General features: G+C 41.9%; 1 protein-coding gene across 1 annotated transcript in view; it reads right to left on the bottom strand.

Annotated features, from left to right (window-relative positions):
* The window catches only part of LOC144769777 (putative DBH-like monooxygenase protein 2), a 364,487-nt gene that overhangs the window by 306,564 nt on the left and 36,071 nt on the right, over nt 1-21,852 (bottom strand). Inside the window, exons 2-3 of the mRNA XM_078653960.1 lie at nt 10,690-10,840; nt 9,937-10,094 (exon numbers count right to left, since the gene is read on the bottom strand). Of these exons, the coding sequence (XP_078510086.1) occupies nt 9,937-10,094; nt 10,690-10,840 (309 nt within the window). The remainder of the gene's footprint in view (nt 1-9,936; nt 10,095-10,689; nt 10,841-21,852) is intronic.

Below are 21,852 nucleotides of genomic sequence, written 5' to 3'. Positions count from 1 at the left end.
GTATGGTCCTACTGAACTTTTAAAAATCCTACATAAGTTTAAAATGTACTTTGAATGATTTAATTACGTCTAATACAATCTCTCATGATTAGGACATTGAAACTGTTTGCACTATGATGTCTAATTTAGAACATTCTGCCGCCTTTGCTCGCAATGAATTGTATGATTAAACATCTAATTTTGACACCATTTTTTGTTAGCAGCATTATGGTGACCATTTTTTTGCACAAAGCAAGAATCCTATGAAATGTTTTCACTCATCGTCAATGGTAACATTACCTGACACCACCAAAAAGGTAGTTCTAACACGTTTGCACAGATGTTTGCTTATTTTTCTGGGTTTAATACTCATTGTTATGGGCTTGCACCAACATCTGCAAAGCAAAATATCCTGACTAACACCAAGCTGATATCCTCTGCTTCTTTAGTTTCCCAGCTGTATTTGCAGGGTTTCAACTACTGGAGGTACGCAATAAACACAAAATTTGTCTGGGGGACTGAAGATTGGCAGGTTCATGGAACCGAGGACTTGTTTAGAGCATGCCTTATACCCACTCAGAATATTTTCCTGAACACAACTGTGCAACAGACTTCCTGTCTTGTGTTAGCCAGGTTTAAGAAATTGAATAAACCTCTGATTCCCTCACTTACACACTTTGAGGGTTGGTAAAATTATACATCACACAGTGAGGATACACTAGATGCCATGATGCATATTGGTTTGTATAATTAATCTGACTCCAATTGGAAGGGATGGCTGATTTGACCTATAGACACAAGTAGGTGCCAGTCAAGATTAAGGGGTACCACTGAAGGGTTTAGTATCCATAGGCCTGACCCACGCTATGTACAGTCAGAACACTTGGGGTGGTGACATCTTACAGTGTCGGGAATTTATGCCCTGAGTGGCTAAAAACCTTGGCATTGTCTCAGGTGAAACAACACTTGTCCCTGCTATCAGCCAACATGGATCTTAAGGATTTTTTGTTAGGTCCCCTGAAGCCAGGTCGTATGAGCATCATATACGCTATTTACAATGAAATATGGAAGATCTCCCAACAGGAAGCTGCTGAGAGATTGCTTGAAACAGATACAGTTAACCTAGAAATGGCTTTGGCTGTGATCCACAATGGCATGACCACATTCTCGTCCAGAATGTATTCACTGGGCAACATTGTGTCTTCTACTATCAATATAATGAAATAAGATTTGTCTATTTTACAACATGGATAATCGCAATTGCGCTACAATCCTTGCGTTCTAGCCACGTGCCCCGGCATTACATCAACAGCATTTCCATGTTTGCTGCATACAATCTAATGAACAGACAGAGGGTTATTGCACAAAGAGATGCAAAATACACTATGTTGCAGATTGAAAAATTTGACCTTTTTTTCTGTGGCTGAGTCCCCCCCACAGAATGCTAAATCTTGATCCATGCCTATTTTACACTGTCAGTCGTGACCTTCCAATTTCAATACTGCTCCAGCACCATTAGGTAGGCAGTTATGAGGCATTGGGTGAGGGGTTCATACATGAGTACTGGGAACTACCGTACAGATTTGATGTAGGAATGAGGACACTAAAGTTTTTCTCAGTGGTTCAAACTGTGAAAATGCATTTAGTGGATCTTTGGTGTGCAGAGAGGTAACACTTCACAGAGCTTGTAATGGTTCAGTTGCAAACGTGTCCTGCTTTTTGGAGGGCTCATCCAGCTGCAGTGCTTCATCCAGTGTTTGAGTTACTATCGAATGGGAGTTACTAAATGCTGGATGATCCAGGCCGCTGTGTGGGGTGGTACCAGGCATCGCATTTCTAGTCACAGCAAGTTCCAGGGTTACTTGTTGTATGCAAGTATTGTTTCCACCGGCCCACACAGTTGGGGAGGCACCACTATGGCCTTTGCTGAATGTTTCCTTTATACGGTTTGATTCTCTGAGCAGACTGAAATCATGCTTTTTTCAGAAGGATGTGGCCTTATCCTCAGCCAGAGAGACTTTTGATCTCCAGGTTCCAAGGTCTTCATCTGAGATACAAGCTCTAGTCCATACAAACTTCCCTCTCCATTTCAAGGAAATGGTTCATTGTATCTTTAACCTGTCTGAAATGAGGGGGATGATAAACAAATTTAAACGTATAGGCTCTGGACTGTTTAGCGCATTTCAGACTACCTTCATAGTAATTACATCCTTGATACACTCCGTATTGGGAAGCGTTTTTGGAGGGCTTCCGCTGGTCCTACTACTTGTAGTGGGCATCCTGATTTCAATCTATCTGCTTCGCAATGGACGTCTCAGTCCCAAGAGCCGTGCTGGTACAACACTTTCGTGAGCACATGGTGCTCCATCTGGGCACACCTCGGCTTCAGGGGCTAAGTGAGCATTGGCTCCTGTTGTTCAGGCCGGCATGATTTGACCGCATCATGCCTGTATTCCACTGCCTCTTCTGCATGTTGGATATGTGTCTGACACTTCCCTTAGTTGTATCACTAGATATAGATGTACTCCTTGACCCCTTAAAGGACCATGGGTATCGATGTCCCCAGCGTATTCCCATGTTGATAATGGCATTCTTCGAGCCTCGACGGGATGCTTCAGCTCCTGGCAGAATTGACAACGACTCTTCAATGGGCATGCAGGTATCAAGTGCTTCCTTAGTGGCTGCTGTGGAAACTGGAAAATGGTTTTTCAATTGACCTGATACACAAGGTGTTGGAGAAACCGTCATCTGCGAATGCGAGTGACAGTGATGTCTTAAAAACATCTAAATTGGAATGAAAATATAGCATTGTTTTATTTTTCTGCTCTGCACTGAGCACCATGGCTTTTGATGTCCTCATTGAGCCTAATCATATATTGACTCCTAGGGGTCGATTCCGGTGTCAGTGAGAGGGGTTCCAAGCGGCTTCCGTGAGGAGTGACTTCATTTAATAAGCGCGATTTCCGGTCAACTCTGACCGCATTACGACCGAGCAAGTATGATGTGAGGATAGCCTTGCACTCCGAACGACCCATACCCATCAGTGATGCCGTCTGGATGACTCCGACTTTACCGATGTGCACCGTAATGGGCCCAATATCTGGCCAAGCAAGTACTATGCGCACGTCGAACAGCCAGACCAACTCGGAGACTCCAACTCCATAATGCCCCCCCTTCACCCAGAACCCTACGACTCCGTTACGGGGTGGACCCAAGGGTCCCTACTACACATGCATACACATGCATACACGGCGCCATCGGCACCAAGGCATTCCCAAGACAGGGGGCCCCCTTTACAGCGACCTATCTTTTTCGCTATGGGAGCCTATGCACGAGGCATACAACAGGCCTCCACTTTACTTCAATGGGACTCCGAGTGACCCGCCTCCGTAAGCACTCTACTGCATCGTATTTGGTCGTTCGAAGCCACAAAGCGCGAGTCGCTCGGAAAGCTCTACAGGACGGAGTCGGCCATAGGGCTTTCTGACCGACATCGGAATCGACCCCTTAGTGGACTTTTGAGAGCTTAATTTTTTTTCAGACATACTTTTTCTCTTAGCATCTTCTAACATGAAAAGTTTTTAGATGTTTTTAGCAGTTGATTTTATAAATGCTTGTATGCTTTTAAAAAGTTTGGTTTAGCATCAGATGACCTTAACGCCCTTTGGATGAGGAGTGGATGTTATACTTTATAAGTTAGGCCTATATAGTAAGGTGAAATTTCACCTACATTCGTCCTACCTTTCCCTATATAACTGGTTTGGCGCTGACATTTTGCCAAGTTCTGAGATGAACAAATGTTGTGTGTTTTTCCCTAAAAACTTCTCTCATTTGTTATGCATGAGGATTCTTGGTATCATATCTTAATCCCTGCAAACTCTGTCAACACCATCGTCATCCTTGAATGATGAGTCTGTTGTGGACAGTTGCAATTGATTTAGGTTGATTTGCATAATTGCAACCACAATATATCAATCGAGGTAGAACCCTTTTGGGTACCTTTTTGGTATAAAAGAAGCACACCATCACTGGGCGTACAGAGGAGACACTACCATGCTGACACAGTGTCCTGCATGCTGAATCATCAACATGATTTGACATCCCTTGCGGGGGTGTCCTACTCGAAGCCAAGACGGGGTCCTTCATTCGCTCGACAAGGTAATAAGGTTGGCTTTCTCCTAGGGGATTCTTGGCTTCGTACACCCACACAGATGCTTTATATCTATATACATGTTAGGTACATCTAGGTATACTTAGATTGGGTAAGCATTAGTAGGAGTACTTAAGGATTACTCTTTTATATGCCTGCATATATCCACTGCTTTAGCGCTATGGTAGAAATCTTTTTACTATTTACTCTTTCGGTGCTCGTGATCCAATACATTTGCTTGTGTCTAATGGTTCCTGCAGCACATATGTTTTACACTAGAATGATGCAGGTTCAATAAATACTTATTGAAAATGCTCCATTGTTTAATCTGTGTATCTCTCTGAGGACACGTGAGTGTGAGTGACTGAGCAAAAAGTACTGTACTGTATCCACAATCCCTAAGGTTTTAGGGTTGTCATGTTCAGTGGTTGCCAGAAACTATTCACTCCCTGGGAAGGACTAGGGGGATTTGAATGACACTGTGTGCTACCATGACTATAGGACTACATATCCGGCGGGGGTGTCCGGAATGCAGTAATGTTCAATCATGAGAGTTGACCTGTTGACCCTATAATAATGCTCAGACAGAGAGTGGGACCTGTAGTGAGTTTCAGACATTAGAAATGAACATGTAGTAATGTTCCATTTAGTTTTATCAAGGAATCTGTACTTGATTGGGCCTCATTGAATAGTCTAAGGAATGAGACTATTATATTTTGAAAGGTGCTTTTGGAGAGAGAAAGGTCACTTCTTGACTCATTCCTAGCCCCGCATACATTCTTAAACAAAAGATTTGCAACTCTGTTATTTTTCGAACTGCAACAGAATGAAGCTCCTTAAGAAGGAGAAAATGGGAAGCAAAATCTGTGGCCCTTTGTACCAGTTGGAAACTAACTGATTCTATAGTCACAAGGTGGCTGCTTAGGGCAACAGTGGAAGTGGTGTCAGGAAGCAGTGGGTCCCAGTTATCTGGTGGGAGCCACACACTTGCAAAGCTATAACTTGTACCGCACCCACCCTGAAGTCTCCACTTCTGCTTGGCCAAAAGTCAGTATGGTAACAATATACCTCCACCTGGATATCATTAAAAAAAAATTGTCCTAAATATTAGAGTTATTAGTAAAATATTTATCAATATTGTAACATTCCCCCCACAAACACATTTTTCATGGTTACTCCCTCAGCGCCCTGTATACCTCCCGTACACACCATTGTCCAGCGGCCACAATCCCCTGTACCTGCTGTTGATTGCAGGGGAGTATTGCCCTTCCCATCCACCATTTCCCACTCCAGGGTGTATTCTTGTTAATTCGCATCAGTTATTACCAATAACAACATATATTTACATCAGCATGTAATTACTATAGGAGATACAATATTAACAACAGAGCACATGAGAAATAAAGCTTTGAAAAATGTTATATCCCACTTTTAAAAAATGACAGTCACACAAAGAAAAGAGTTAGAATTAGAAAGAAATGGGAGGCTCAAAACTTACAGCTGTTCTTTTCAGAAAAGACAGATACATAAGAGTGACAGTTCCTTTTAATGAGAGGATGGATGGGGAATGCTCCTGCAGCAATAACATACTTTGCCTGGGGCACCAAACATACTTGATTTCAGAGGCAGCTCACTAAACATGGAAGCATGAGACAACGTGAACGGGAGGTGGGAGTGTGGGCGTGGGGGTAAATAAATGAGACCACTTACCTTTCCATGCAGCTGTCACCTCTGGACTTCTCTCCCGATGGTATTCAGACAAAATATTGAAATTAAAATATCCCTGTATCAAAATATTGTCTCCAAAATATTGTGATATTGGAATATCATCCACAAGAATATCATTGCCAAGAATATCTATTGTAGGTAAGTAATATCGCTTTTTAAAATATCAAAGTCATTTATAACGCTTACAAAAATATTGGGTCTGGTTACGATGTTGGTGGGGGTTCAACAGCGATAGCACTGTCTGACTGACTAACATTTGCCCCTGCGGTCTGCCCGCCACATCACAATGCAGCGGGCGGAGGCATAGGGTGGAGGGAGACACCATAATCCCCTAATGACTGTGGCTTCGCTGTCAGAATTATGATATCATTTTCCTACAGACGTTACATGTCGGCCTTTTCCGACATGGAAAGGCTGATGGCAAATGACTTTGGGGGCCCTTAGCAAGGCCCATTCCCCATGGCCCCCAGCCGTGGGCCTAGGGGGCACCATGTGCCTCCTAAACATCCCAATGGATGTTTGTAAACATGCCTGCACCTTGAGGCTGTGACACGGTGCAGGGATGTTTACAAACATCCATTTCACTATGGATGCTTGTGTTGCAAGCCTTTTCGACTGGCATCCAAGTTGCGAGGTCGGAAATGCTGACCTATGTTCGGGCGGTTCCTGACCGATACGGTTGCATCAGCCCGACATTGTACTCAGTCCCATAGTTCTTTATGATTTTTTTTTATTTGTTGTTATATATCTTAAATGTATATGATGCATATTTTTTGTATATTTATTGTTTATTTTTTTAATATAGTTGTTAAATTTTTAGTAGATATGACATTTAATGTAATTCTTTTTTGAGATTTTTATTAACGTAGCGGATTGTGAGGTTATAGGGGTGCAGGGTGGGAAGTAATTGTATTATAATAAATGAATAGTTCATTTTAAGTTAATATTATTTATTTAATTGGTAATTCATTATGTTAATTGTGCAAATATTTTTTTATTAACATTTTATGAGTGAGTTGTAGGTTTTATAGGGTACAGGATGGGAAGTAATTTAATTTCAATGAATTCATAATTAGTAGTTAATCAATATTTTTTATTAAATTGATAATTAACTATGTTAATTGTGTAAATATTGTTTTCTTATTTTATGTTTTCTTGTGGGGTTTAGAGGCATACAGTGTGGGAAGTAAATTAATTATAAGTAATACATATTTAGTTTTTAATTATTAATAATTATTGAATTGATAATTCTGTTACTTGAGGAGTGGGTTGTGGGTTTGTAGGGGTATAGGGTGAGAAGCAAATTAATTTTAAATAAATTCAAATTAATTGTTGAATTGATAAATATTAAATTAATAATTCATTATGTTAAGTGTGTAATTACTTTTGGGCTAAGTTACATTTTAGGAATGTTTTGTGTGGGTATATTGTAGGAATCAATTATAATTTAGGAAAATCAATTTTCAATTACTGATAATTAGTTTATTGAAAAATATTTATGTTAGTGTAAATACTTAGTTTTTTAAATTTACATTTTAGTTCTGGGTTGAGAGTTCTGCAGGGGTATAGGCTGGGAAGTAAGCTAAATAAAAATAAATTGCTAATAAATAAATTTACATAAAGTCATGTATTTAAATAAAAAAGTATTTTTTTTACTTTAATTATTTTAATATTTGAAGTTATTTATGAGATGTACTTAATATTGTTATATGTATTCATCTATTATTTGATTTTTCATATAAAATGTATATTTTCTTTGTTTACTAAGGTGCTTATTAGGATGGCGGGCGGACATTTGTGTGCCCGCCACCCTAGCGGTGCTGGGAGCGTCCGCCAGTGATGCGGCGGTCCCGCACCACTAATAAGGATCTGACCGCCACCCTGGTGGCCGCATTTGATCTTTAACATTGTGGAGGACGGTGCTGTAGACAGCACCCGCCGCAATACCAAAGAGGCACGTTGTACATTGCCATGCACAATGTGTGCTTTGCCTGCCACCCTGGGCATGGCAATGTAGGGGGGCACCATAGGTACCCCCCAGGTGCGGTCCCCCACCCCTCCACATTCCCGGGGGCCTGCAAAGGGCCCAGATGCAAAACTTTGTATGCTTTTCCATGATGCCGGTTCTGGCATGCATCCTAAACTGGTGGACGATGCCTGCTAGGCACCGCCACTATTTTGGGCCCCCTGCACCGTCCGTTCCGATTGCTGGCGGCAGACGGTCTTTGCTTCCGCTGCGAACGCTGTCATGTTCCCACCGCCATCCTAATTTGGCGGTGGGATAAATTATGTTAGATGGTAGAAGAACCCGCCAATGCAGGGCCGGCTGTTGCCACCACCGGCCGTGCGGTGGTGGTCCTCTGCTGTCCTAATAAGCCCCTGTGTTTTTGCATTCATTTGATTATGTTGAAGAGAATTTTTTACTTTCTAATGTTGCACTGGCTTGAGCAGGAATAGAAAATGTTACCCCTCTGTAATCCAACACTATCCAGACTGTTCCACTGACTAGAGTGGGAACAGTAAATCTTACCCCTCAATCTTAACACTTTTACTACTGTTCCACTGCAAGGAGTGGGAAACTACATTTTACCCCTCCGCAATACAACACTTTCCCTACTGATGAAGTTAACGGAGTTTAAATAGTAAACTTGACCCCTTCGCAACCAACACTTTCCCTACTGTTGCACTGACTGGAGTGGGAATAGGAAATTTGATCACTCCAGTATCCAACACTTTCCCTACTGTTGCACTGAATGTAGTGGGAAGAGTACATTTGACCCCTCCGCTTTCCAGCACTTTCCCTACTGTTGCACTGACTGGAGTGCAAATAGTAAATTTTACCCCTCTGCAATCCAATATTTTCCCTACTGTTACAGTGACTGAGGTGGGAATAGTCAATTTTATCCCTCCGCAATCCAACATTATCCCTAGTGCGGCAGTGGCTTGCACAGGTAAACGCTGTGGGGCGGTGAGGTGGGGTGGGTGCGGGGTGGGGTGTGGGGTAGTGGATTCGACATAAGAAGGGAACATGAAAAATAAATAAATAAAACCACTTACCCACTTACCTTATTATAGTATTACATTATTAAAAAAATCTGAAAGTATATGTTAAAATTATAAATGTAATAAAAGTTTTTAATTATATATATGTAAATATATGAAAGGGTATTGTTTAATATATATGTTTCTTTAACTTTTTTTAAAAAGTGAACTTGTATTTGTTGATTATATATTAAATGTACTCTATTTTTATTAAATAATGTTACTATTAAATATATCTAATATTGAAATGTATATATATTTAAAACACAATATTAAATACAACCTTATTATTGACAACAATATTTTTGTTCTTACCATTATAAAAATAGGATGGCGATGTTTTTGACATCGATATTTTGGCCACAATATTTTGGTATGGCTATATTTTCATAGGCATATTTTTGTCAATTAATCTCTCCCAGCACTGGTCACTCTGCACAGGCTCCCAGAGGGCAAGCACTGTGCTGCTATTTACCAGTATGAGAGCAGCACTGTGATTTTTTTTTTTTTTTTTTTTTTGCAGAGTTTTATATAGCGCGAACTAGAACCGAACCGAATCAGTTATCAGAGCGCTTTACATAGCACAAGTTACGTTACATGAGGACACACTTTCTTTTTTTTAGGCACGGGGAGATTAAGGGATTTGCCCACAATCACAGGGGGTTTTTGGCGTCGTTACCGAGACTCGAACCCAGATCCCCAGGCCCTTCGCCAGAACGGAGGAGTGGCCCTGCTTGATTCAAATTTTGATACAAGCACCAAAAAACTTGCACTGCACCTATTACTAATATGTAACCCAATGAGTAACATTAACTACCATTTGTCTTACCACTTGCAGTAGAAAACAGGTATTTAAAGCTATAAATCATGTCCTATTGCAGTGTTTTAAAAGCTGTGCCAAGCCAGAAGAGTCTTCAGATGCCTGTATAAACAGTTTTCAATGCCCAGAATCCAAATGATCCCTCCGTCAAACATAGGAGCACAGTTTCGTTCGAATAATTGGATACAAGTTAATGAACTTTACATATGATGCTCACATTGGACATTTTAATGTCATAGGTGAAGGATGGCTCTGGATCTGGTTCTGCTACTGGTGCTTCTGACAGCAACTGGACAGATGCCATGAAACGTTGACTGGGTCCGTGATAGCGAATGGTGTCAGAAGTCCCATACGCGGCGATGATGCGCTGGGTGTCTGCCTATAGAGGGGAAGATAGACAATGTTACTGTTGAATTTTTCAACCTCTAACTACATTTTTCTAGATTCTCTGGCAGGGGTGAGGTTGGGTGTGGGATGGAAATAATAAATTAACTATCACCCATGTTTGTACTTTGCAGGGGCATATTTTTACCCATCCTTTATAATGGTTATCTCTTTTGCATTCAGTTAAGATGTAACCACTAGACAACAGCAGCACTAAATCACCATCACGAGAAATTAGATTGCGAGGATGCTGCCATCTCGCCCTATGGTGGTCATCACACCTAACCACTATGCTAGGGAACAGTGATCAAAGAGATAAGGCTGATCATGCAAGACACAATTTGGGATTCTTTATTACATCACATTACAACTGCCCCAGCAGCGCTTGGATGCCTGGCTTCACCTTGGGGGTGGCCCAGGAGTGGACATCTCACAGGAAAGCCAGGAAGGGTTCCGCAGCGGTATGAATACAGCGCTACGAGACCTCTGGGTAGAAGTGCGCTATATAAAATACAAACACATTTACATTTACATTTACATTATTGTCTATGTCATGGGCAACCATCCTCCCTCATATGATAACCACTTACTGTGACATCGACATCAAAGGGATCACATGTTCTGAACTTGCGGCTGAACCTCATGGTTGTAAGTCCTCCATTTTCAGACAAGAACTCAAGTTTGTAGTTTTGAACTGTATCCTGAACCGGAGGAACTTCCCCAACACCGTGGTAGTCCTGAAATAACGTACAATTTGCAAATTATCCAACAGTACCGAGATAATATGTTGTGGTCATATGTTAATACAACACATGCCTCTTCCACAAATTTGTATTTATTTATTTTCATTATGAAGTTTTATATAGCGCAAACAAGATCATTTCTGGTAACAGAGCGCTGTACAATGGAAAATAGTGAAGAATGTACATTTTGGTAAAACACAGAGTAGCAGGGTGAAAACAGAGTGCTGTACAATGGAAATAACATTGAATATGCTCAGATAATACAAAGAGACACAGGATCATATGTACAAGCCCCTATTGCCACGGGAGCATCACTTTTTGTGACGTTCCCGTGGTGATAGGACCCTTGCCTTATGTGAAGGCAGCTTTAAGCCACTTAATGTGGCTTAACGCAGCCTTGTACATAAGGCGCCCTTTCACGCTATGTTTTGTGTTAAAGTGGCGTACTGTGGGTGTTATGGGAGGCGTTCCACCGCAATACTCATTGTATTTGGTGCTGCCTCCTATGCACAAGGGTGGCGAACATAGGAGGCAGTGCCAAAATTAAGACCAGTGCTGCATGAAGCAGCACACATAAAAGTTACAAAATGGCGTTTTAGGATTGTTTATGTGCAGGAAGGGACACCTTCCTACACATAACCAATCCTCCCATGCACACAGACACCCTTGCACTCTGGTGCAAGGGTTCCTGTGTTGGCGCTAAGTTGTTAAACTTAGCACCATCGCAGGGGGAAAAGCTAGGCTGCGCCACACTCTTGTAAATATGGTGCAGCCTCGCGTTTCCGAAGTTTCGGAGCATGTGGTTAAGCTCAGGAGGCTAACGACACGCTCTGCCACTTCATTGCACATTTCCCCCACATGGTGTTATCAAGAAGCATGTCTAAATCGGTAGCTAGGCTTTAAATGCAGTATACTTTCATGATGAGGTGAGAGGAAGATTGACAGGAAACAAATAGGTGTTGTCATAAAAATAAGCGAAGAAAGTCGAACAAGGAAGGTATTCAGTAATATCACTTTTACTTCTTTTTTGAAGAAGATTGTCAAAGGGTAGTGTCTGATGTTTGCGGGAAGAGAGTATCAGATTTTAGGGGCTGATCCAGATGAGGTACGGTGGTAGGTTTTCTTTTTGTTGAATTTTTACGGTTTCAGCAGTAGGGAGCTTGTGTTACAAGAGGATCTAATCCCACCAGATAGGACCAGTTTCTGGGTCAGGTAGCAAGGAGTATTTTGGTTGATAGCTATATGCTTCATGCTGGCAATTCTTTTAAGAATCTTAGGGGCACATGCATCATTGAGACATTTTGCACTTCTTAATTTGCGAAAAATACCGAATTGCAAATTAAGAATTGCAAAATGCTATGCATCATTTTTTTCTGTATTTATTTGTGATTCGGTAAAAATCGCAATTTTTACCGAATCCCAAATAAATACCGAATTCTTAAGTGCATTTTCGCAATTCCCATTGATTCCTATGGGCCAAAAGGCCCATAGGAGTCAATGGGAAGGCATTTACAAATTCGCAATTTGTTGATGCATTCCAAGGGTGCAGGGGGGGGTCCAGAGGACCCCCCCCCCTGCACCCCTGAAATGCATTTCAAAGTGCATGTTTCACACACACATGTCCTAAGGACATGTGTGTCTGTAACATGACAGTTTAAAAAATGAATTTTTTTGCTTTTTGACACATTTTCGCAAATTACGACGAGGGTCAACCTCGTGGTAATTTGCACTTCCAATTTCAAAATTCGCATTTTTTTTTTAAATTGATGCATTGCATTTAAGGAATCGCACAAATGCGATTCCTTCAATGCATTTGCATTTTTAAGAAATGCAAAAAAATACGAATATTGAAAATGAGTTTGATGCATCCCAAAAACGTATTTAGGAAGTGCAAACGGCCGAATTTACCGATTCGCACCGTTTGCACTTCCTAAATAGGTTGATGCATGTGCCCCCTAGTCTCATAAGGTAGCAAGTTCAGTTGAATGAATGACAGTGGTAATGTGAACACTTTTTTTAGTGTTGTGATGAGCCGAGCAGCCACATTTAGGGTATCCCTCAGAGGTGCAAGTTTTATTTTTGGAAGGCCCAGGAGGGTAGCATTTCCATAGGCAAGTTTGGAGATCACAAGAGCTTGAACTGCTATTTTGAGTGGGCATGTAGGGTTTAAGTTTCCCTAATGCGTGAAGTTGGTGAATAGCCCCTCTAATGGAGGCGCTGATGTGGCTCTGCATGTAAAGATTGATGTCTAGAAATTATTCGTAGGGATTTGCTGATTCAACAGTATGAGGGGTACAATTCAAGGCTGTAAGGAGTGGGAGCCAGTACTTGATGTTAAAGGTGGAGTTCGGTGGAGAGATTGATAAGAATTTGGTTTTGAGGTTGTTAATTTTTACGTCGTTGAGAGTAAGCCAGTATTGAGATTTAGTCAAGGTGTTATTAAGGATGCTGATGTCTTCACATGAGGTTTTTTCATGTTAAGTTGCTCATTATCAGCATACATGGGGTAGTAGATATTAGAGAGTTTGAGGATTTTGGTCAGGAGTTCCATGAACAGGTTGAACAGGGTGGGGGACAGCATAGAGACTTGGGTAACGCTGATCGTGACTAGTGTCTGGTTGGTTAGGGAATGATTGATCAAGACTCTTTGAGATCTGTTTGTATGAATGAGGAGAACCATTTTAAGACAGTACCAGCAAGATCCATCCTATGTTGTAAATGGTTAATAAGAATCTCATGTTTGAAAGTGTCAAATGCCGCTGATAGGTCAAATAGGATTAGTAAGCAGGACTTGTTTTGATTGAGTAAGCATAAGGACACATCGACAATGTTTACCATGGCAGTTTCAGTACTGTGACCCGGTCTGAAGCCAGGTTGGCAAAGGTCGAGTACCTGGTATTGAGCAATGTAATTGCCGAGTTGCTGATAAGCACTTTTTTTCAGGAGCTTGGTGAAAGTTGGAATGCTGGAAATAGGACATTAGTTGTTGGGATCAGAAAGGTCTGAGTCAGACTTTTTTTAAGATAGGGGTGACTTGGCCACTTTTTAGGCAGTCAGGAAAGGAGTCTTGTGTAAGAGAGGCATTGATGATTCTGGTCTATGAACGCAGCTAGCTGTGTACTGTCACAATGAGTAATTTGGAGGGAAGAGGGTCTTTGAAGTTGTTTGAGTATTTTATGTAAGTTAGCCGCTTTAATATCATAGTTTCATTGAATGTCTGAAAGATGGACCAACAGGCATTGATTTTAGGTTTGGAGGGATGACTACCAGGATATTCTGCCTGTGATATGGAGGTGCAATGTTTTTGGGTTTTTGATCTGAAGAGATTTGTAGCATTCCAGAGATCAATGTCAATACATTTTCTTTTCTCGAAAAAGAAGGAGAATACTTCACAATTTGGTAGAGTTTAATGTCTGAGGTGGGAGAATCCTGTTTCCCATTAGTTTGATTTTTAACAATTTACTACAGCCTTTTGGGTCGGTTAGTGGCCATATCAAGATGTTGATGAAAATTAGAAGATTTGGAGCTTCTGATGTGCCTGTTATAGGCGCTCTGGTTTTGCGGTAGATGTTTGAGGTTTGTCATAGGCGGGGTCAATCTCTATGCTCTTTATGCAAGTCTAAGGGAGCAGTGTTTTTCATTAAGGATAATGCCTTTTGTGTATGTACGTAACTTCTTCTTTTGAATATGATAGATGTAACATCCTTAAAAATGTACTATTTCAAATGTTTGGGTTGCACAACACCATGTTTATTGTTTTGTGGGTCATTGCCGTTATTACTGAGTTCTCTGCATATGATTGTCTCACATATTATTTGTACTTTTAAAAAAACTTAACCTTTCAGCCTATTTTATAAGCTGATAGGCTTTTATTGCTCATATAAGGCACAACCTACGGTGGCGCGTCATGTGATCAGCGAAACGCGTCATGGAGGGCAGCTGCCCGTAATTGCATTGAATAAAGTATTATGACTGCTTGCACTTTACAGTGTTTGATGGCCTGTTATTGAGCATCCTGTATTTTTTCTGCTTTTGCCGCCTGGGATTCAGCGGCTCAGGATTTCTTTGGAATCCAGCTTGCTAGTTTGACGGGCATATATCCGTCTGCTACTCCGCTACCGTGAGGTCGTCTGGTTGGCGAGGGGAGACCACTCGTCCGCCTTGATCCACACATGGGGCGCCAAGACTAAACAGGACTACCAGTCCCATCAGGCACTGGGACATTTGGACTGCCCATCAGGGGTGTGCCATGATCATTATCAGGGCTGGTACCTGCATTCCCATCATCAGTTCACCAAATCCTCTGAAGAGAAGGCGGGAGCCTTCGAAACGCGTCAGGAATTCCACGGCGAAATGGGATTGAATCACTTTCTCTTGAGCTCCTCAGCTATTCAAGCACGCTGTGGCAAGAAAGGCGAGTTCAAGTTTCTCCCCGCGAGTGTGGCTGTGTCTTTACACGCGAGCGCACATATATATATATATATATATATATATACATATATATATATATATATATATATGTATGTATATATATATGAAAAACAAACCCTTCTTCACAAAAAAGGGAAACGAGCCGCTACCTCAGCAGTGAGGAAATTTGTGTTTATTTAATTGTTCTTATTAGGCATTCCTGACGCGTTTCAGTCAGCATTGACTTTTCTCAAAGGATTAAGCCTGATTTATTGCGTGCAGCAGAGTTCCACAAACCTTTCGAGTTTATAAAAAGTTCCGCCCTTCGTTGTTCATGGGCTGCCTCAGTGGGTCGATATGTCATCTCTGCTCGCAGGTCCGGTGTTAATTAAATCCGTTACCTCCAATGCTGCAATTTGGAATCACTTCCTTTAAAGACGAAGTGTCTTGTAGGACCTAAGATGTAGATGGCAGTCGGGTTTTCAGTTCGAGGGTTAGCTGGGACTTGTAGTTTCATGTTGCACAATTCCTTAAGGTATTTTAAATAACGTGAAAGTTCTTTTTATTTTTCCTTTTTCACTGCTGACTCCATTGCATCACCTCCTTTGAAAGGCTGTTAGGACACCATCCCGAAGCCAGTCTTCGGTGTACCTGCTGAACCCTTTTCGTTGGCACGAGTCATCCTAAATGGTTCATTTGCGGGCAGCTGTGCTGGTGGTGCGATCCTCATGGCTGAACCACGCCATATTTATGAAAAACAAACCCTTCTTCACAAAAAAGGGAAACGAGCCGCTACCTCAGCAGTGAGGAAATTTGTGTTTATTTAATTGTTCTTATTAGGCATTCCTGACGCGTTTCAGTCAGCATTGACTTTTCTCAAAGGATTAAGCCTGATTTATTGCGTGCAGCAGGGTTCCACAAACCTTTCGAGTTTATAAAAAGTTCCGCTCTTCGTTGTTCATGGGCTGCCTCAGTGGGTCGATATGTCATTCCTGCTCGCAGGTCCGGTGTTAATTAAATCCGTTACCTCCAATGCTGCAATTTGGAATCACTTCCTTTAAAGACGAAGTGTCTTGTAGGACCTGAGATGTAGATGGCAGTCGGGTTTTCAGTTCGAGGGTTAGCTGGGACTTGTAGTTTCATGTTGCACAATTCCTTAAGGTATTTTAAATAACGTTAAAGTTCTTTTTATTTTTCCTTTTTCACTGCTGACTCCATTGCATCACCTCCTTTGAAAGGCTGCTAGGACACCATCCCGAAGCCAGTCTTCGGTGTCACCTGCTGAACCCTTTTCGTTGGCACTAGTCATCCTAAATGGCTCATTTGCGGGCAGCTGTGGTGCGCTGTGCCATCATGAAATTGCCGCGCTGCTCTCTCTGCTGTTCCTTGGCCTTTGAAGAAGCGTAGTGAACGCGAAACGCGTCGGCTGGACTGGAATAATGATGTGAGACATGGTGGCTGGTCTTCGCTGTTCCCTTCATGAATAAATGTGGCAAATTGAACTTACCTGTTCGTGGGCTCTCTGTACACAAGCAACTCTTTTGGATGTTTTGCGGCTGGCCTGAGCCGTGGAGTAAGCCCCGGTGTTGTTGATACACCCATGCGATGACGCCAACCGACGCCACCGTTTATGGAACAGAATGCCGATTTTTGAAGGATGATATTGCACAGCGGGGACTCAAGCTATGTCCCACCACCCCCTTGGGGACAATGTAAGCATACTGGAGTGAATAAGCGTGGCTGCTCACTGTAGAAAGATTGTTGGCACTACAACGGCCATCGGGCCGCAGTCGCTGCCACGCCCCCTTTGGGGCGGAGTATGAAATACAACGGTGCCATCATGAAAATTGCCGCGCTGCTCTCTCTGCTGTTCCTTGGCCTTTGAAGAAGTGTAGTGAACACGAAACGCGTCGGCTGGACTGGAATAATGATGTGAGACATGGTGGCTGGTCTTCGCTGTTCCCTTCATGAATAAATGTGGCAAATTGAACTTACCTGTTCGTGGGCTCTCTGTACACAGGCAACTCTTTTGGATGTTTTGCGGCTGGCCTGAGCCGTGGAGTAAGCCCCGGTGTTGTTGATACACCCATGCAATGACGCCAACCGACGCCACCGTTTATGGAACAGAATGCCGATTTTTGAAGGATGATATTGCGCAGCGGGGACTCAAGCTATGTCCCACCACCCACTTGGGGACAATGTAAGCATACTGGAGTGAATAAGCGTGGCTGCTCACTGCAGAAAGATTGTTGGCACTACAACGACCATCGGGCCGCAGTCGCGGCCACGCCCCCTTTGGGGCGGAGTATGAAATACAACAGTGCCATCATGAAAATTGCCGCGCTGCTCTCTCTGCTGTTCCTTGGCCTTTGAAGAAGTGTAGTGAACACGAAACGCGTCGGCTGGACTGGAATAATGATGTGAGACATGGTGGCTGGTCTTCGCTGTTCCCTTCATGAATAAATGTGGCAAATTGAACTTACCTGTTTGTGGGCTCTCTGTACACAGGCAACTCTTTTGAATGTTTTGCGGCTGGCCTGAGCCGTGGAGTAAGCCCCGGTGTTGTTGATACACCCATGCGATGACGCCAACCGACGCCACCGTTTATGGAACAGAATGCCGATTTTTGAAGGATGATATTGCACAGCGGGGACTCAAGCTATGTCCCACCACCCACTTGGGGACAATGTAAGCATTCTGGAGTGAATAAGCGTGGCTGCTCACTGCAGAAAGATTGTTGGCACTACAATGACTATTGGGCCGCAGTCGCGGCCACGCCCCCTTTGGGGCTGAGTATGAAATACAACGGTGCCATCATGAAAATTGCCGTTCTGCTCTCTCTGCTGCTCCTTGGCCTTTGAAGAAGTGTAGTGAACACGAAACGCGTCGGCTGGACTGGAATAATGATGTGAGACATGGTGGCTGGTCTTCGCTGTTCCCTTCATGAATAAATGTGGCAAATTGAACTTACCTGTTCGTGGGCTCTCTGTACACAGGCAACTGTTTTGGATATATATATATATATATATATATATATATATATATATATATATATATATATATATATTACCTATTGGCGGTCGCCAGTAGGTAGTTATAGTTAGGATCTACTTTCCAAAGGAAATCCGCAACATTCTATTGGGAATAACTTTGGCGCCGGTGGACGAATCTTCGCGAATTTCTCAAAGAAGATGGCCTGCTCCGCTCCTTCCCTGAAAGTTTGGGGGGATTCGTTAAGCGGGGGCCGAGATAAAAGGGGGGTCCCAAAACGTGTTTTCAACATGTTAATTTCCATAGGGCGGTTGGACTCACTTTTAGCCTGAATAGCTGAATGGATTTCCCCCAAACTTGGCAAAATTGTAGGGACTGGTAGCCCGATGTGCCTTTGCTATGTCTCAAGATATGCGCTCCAGTGGATTTTGAGTAATTTAGGTTAAAAAATATATATATATATCTATAAGCGCGCCCCGGTACGCGCACCGGGGCGCGCACCGGGGCGCGCACCGGGGCGCGTACCAGCGCGCTACGCGAGTTCGCGCGCGGAAAGCTGATTGGCTCTCGGGTGTCTGTAAACATTCCAAACAGTCCGGAGCGGCCGCCATCTTGTGTCTCGGTAGGATCGAGACACAAGAGGTGGCAAAAACAAAGGGGGAAATGCCCATAAGGGGGCAGAGTAGACTCCCCCTGACCCCCTAGGTTTGATGTGGGGGCCATAAAAGGGTCCAGCGGGACAACATTTTTTTTTTTTTTTTTTCGATTTTCGCGGGGGGAGCGCCCGGTACGCGCACCGGGGAGCTTACCGGGGAGCGTACCAAGGGGAAAACCCAGTGAAACAGTAAAATAATAATTTAAAGTGCTTAGAGGTAGGGTAGCTCTGCATAGAGTTGTTGTGTTGTGTGTGTGATATAAGTACCAGCATGTAGGTACCAATGCAGAGTTTTAAATTCAATGTAGAATATCTCCTCTGTAGATAATTTGCATGTTGTTACAGAAGTTATTGTGGTGTATGGAATCTATACTATAGTCTGTCAGGAAAGCAGAAACAACATGGAGACAGGAGATGAAAAAGAGATGTCAAATACACATTGGAGATAATATAGTGGGAGAAAGGAAGTAACTATGAGCAAAATTACTATGTAACATAAAAAAGCTGCACAGTATACTATAAGTCTCACTTTATATTATATTCATTTTGGTACTATTTCATGAATTACATATAAAAAAGAATAATGTCTCGAACAATTTTTAATTATTAAATAAAAATTTATTGCTGTGATTTTTAAAAATTTAAAAGAACTTCCAACATTATATCATCAGGAATGTCCTCATTTGGATTCCATGATTCCATTTCTTCCACACAATTAACTAACTCTTCGTCCAGAGACTGATCCAAAAAGTCTAAATCATCAATCTCTTCCTCTGGGTTGTTCTTCAGATCAATTTCGAATGAAATATTAAATTTCTTTTGTTCTCCTTCCATTTTCGTGCTGTAAATTGCATAAAAAATAAATATATCAGTAGAGATAGGGCACTGTTAGGTTTAAGTTCAGACAGGTACTTCTGTGTTTTTAACAGTGAAGTTATCTTTGGGCAGTGTATGGTATCAGGCAGGAAGTATAAATATAAAAAAATGCATGTGATGAAGCCTAAGTAAATTCATAATTATACCAGAGAAGCCTAACTTAATCCATAAATATAATAGAGAAGCGTATCTCAAGCTATAACTATGACAGAGGGGCAGTAAATAACTATCAGAAAACGTTTTTACTAATTAACTTAAAGTGCTCCTTACAAATTAACAACTTACTTTTGAGAGAGGTGAAGAAGAAAAAATGTGAAAATCCTTTCAAGATGTACCTCAGGTAGTTGTAGTCAAAATGGCTGTGTTTCCCTCTTTTTTCATTTATATTCATGTACATAACCAATCAAATGTCAGGAAATAATAGTAGAAAATGAAAGTAACATTTTAATTGGTTGTAAATTCTAACACTTCAGATGTGTTTTTGTCATGTAATTTAACTCAGGATATTTAGACAGGGCTACAGCTCAAATGGCTCAATGGAATTCCTTCAAATTTGGGAAAATGGTAGGCACTGGTATGTAGTATGGCCTATTCTATATTTGGTGAACATCTCTACAGAGGTTTTTATGTTAATTAACTTTTAAATTTTTTGGGGAGCGCTTACCGGTGAGCGCCCCGGTACGCGAACCGGTAAGCGCAACGGGAGTCCTCTATCTTGTGTTTCGGAAGAATTAAGACACAAGATGGAGTACAAACAACGTTGGGAATGGGTAAAAGGGGGTACGGTAGACACTCCTGACCCCCTAGGTTTTCTGAGGGGGTCTTAGGAGGCCCATATAGACCAAAAAATATATATATATATATTTTCGCAGGGGAGCGACCGGTACACGTACCGGGGAGCGTACCAGGGAGCGTACTTTGGTGAAAAATAGTCAAAAAGTTAGAAAAAGATAATCATTTGGAGTGATCAAAGGTAGGGTAGCCCTGAAAAGAGCTTTTGGGTTGTGTGGCTGATTTAGGTACCTACAAGTAGGTACCAATGCACAGTCTTAAATTCAAGAGGAATATTCTATTCCCCTCATCTGAGAAGTGCACACTATCTCCTCTGTAGATATCTTGCATGTTGTAACGCAAGTTATTGTTGTATATTGAACCCATTCCATAGTCTCTCATGTAAGTAGAAACAGATTTATTCACATGTTTCCGTACTTTCTCAAATTGTGGACAAAATTGGTTGGACCACTTCCATTTCTGTCTTTGGCATATATTGGAATATACCAAGGCAGTTTGTGGGAAAAGTGTCATCAATTGCCCAAAGGTGTCCTTTAAACCATTTCCAAACCTACCCCAGTCAAAGTGCCTAGGTCATTTCCACCACAGTGCAAAATTATAAGGTCAGGGTGTGGCAGATGGTGAAAGGTTTTCACCAATGGTATCAATTGATGACATCTCAATCCTCTTTGGCCAATCCATTTGATGTGCACATTTGGTAAATCAAGGTTGTGAAAATTTCTGAGAGCTGCATACCTTTGAGCCCAGTGGATGTAGCTATGTCCAATAATCCAGACAGAATACATGGTGAGAGGAGGTTCTGGTGCAGTCAGATGAAGTGTAGGAATAAAATGGCAGTTGGAACAGTAGGAGTTTGCAACAAAAAAACTGTGGAGTTTCAGTGCTCTTGAATCACAAGCAATGATTGGTGGATTCAGAAAGTTGAAAACTGAAAGTTAGGGTGCATGGTTCTGTTCTGTGAAAGAAGTCATTTGAATGGTTAAGAAAAAGTCATTTAAAGAAACATTGCACCTCATAAGCTGGTGTATTGAGAGGTCAAACATCCTTGCTGAGTTCATTTGCAACATTGTAGAATAAACTTTTAACCCTGAGAGCTTAGTGAGGAGGGAGTTGATATGGTAACAGGTAGAAAGGGCTGAGGGGGGGAAGGTTGTTGGTTTGAAAATAGAGAGAGAAGAGTTTTAATTGGTTAACAAAAAGGGATATGTGTGTAGAATTAGAGGTTTTCTGTGCCATTAATGGTTGCAGTGCCTGTAGAACATACCTTTTGCTCTGCTAAAGA

The sequence above is a fragment of the Lissotriton helveticus genome, chromosome 7, assembly GCF_964261635.1.
Source record: "Lissotriton helveticus chromosome 7, aLisHel1.1, whole genome shotgun sequence".
Taxonomy (NCBI): Eukaryota; Metazoa; Chordata; class Amphibia; order Caudata; family Salamandridae; genus Lissotriton; species Lissotriton helveticus.
This window is presented reverse-complemented; position numbering and strand designations above follow the sequence as displayed.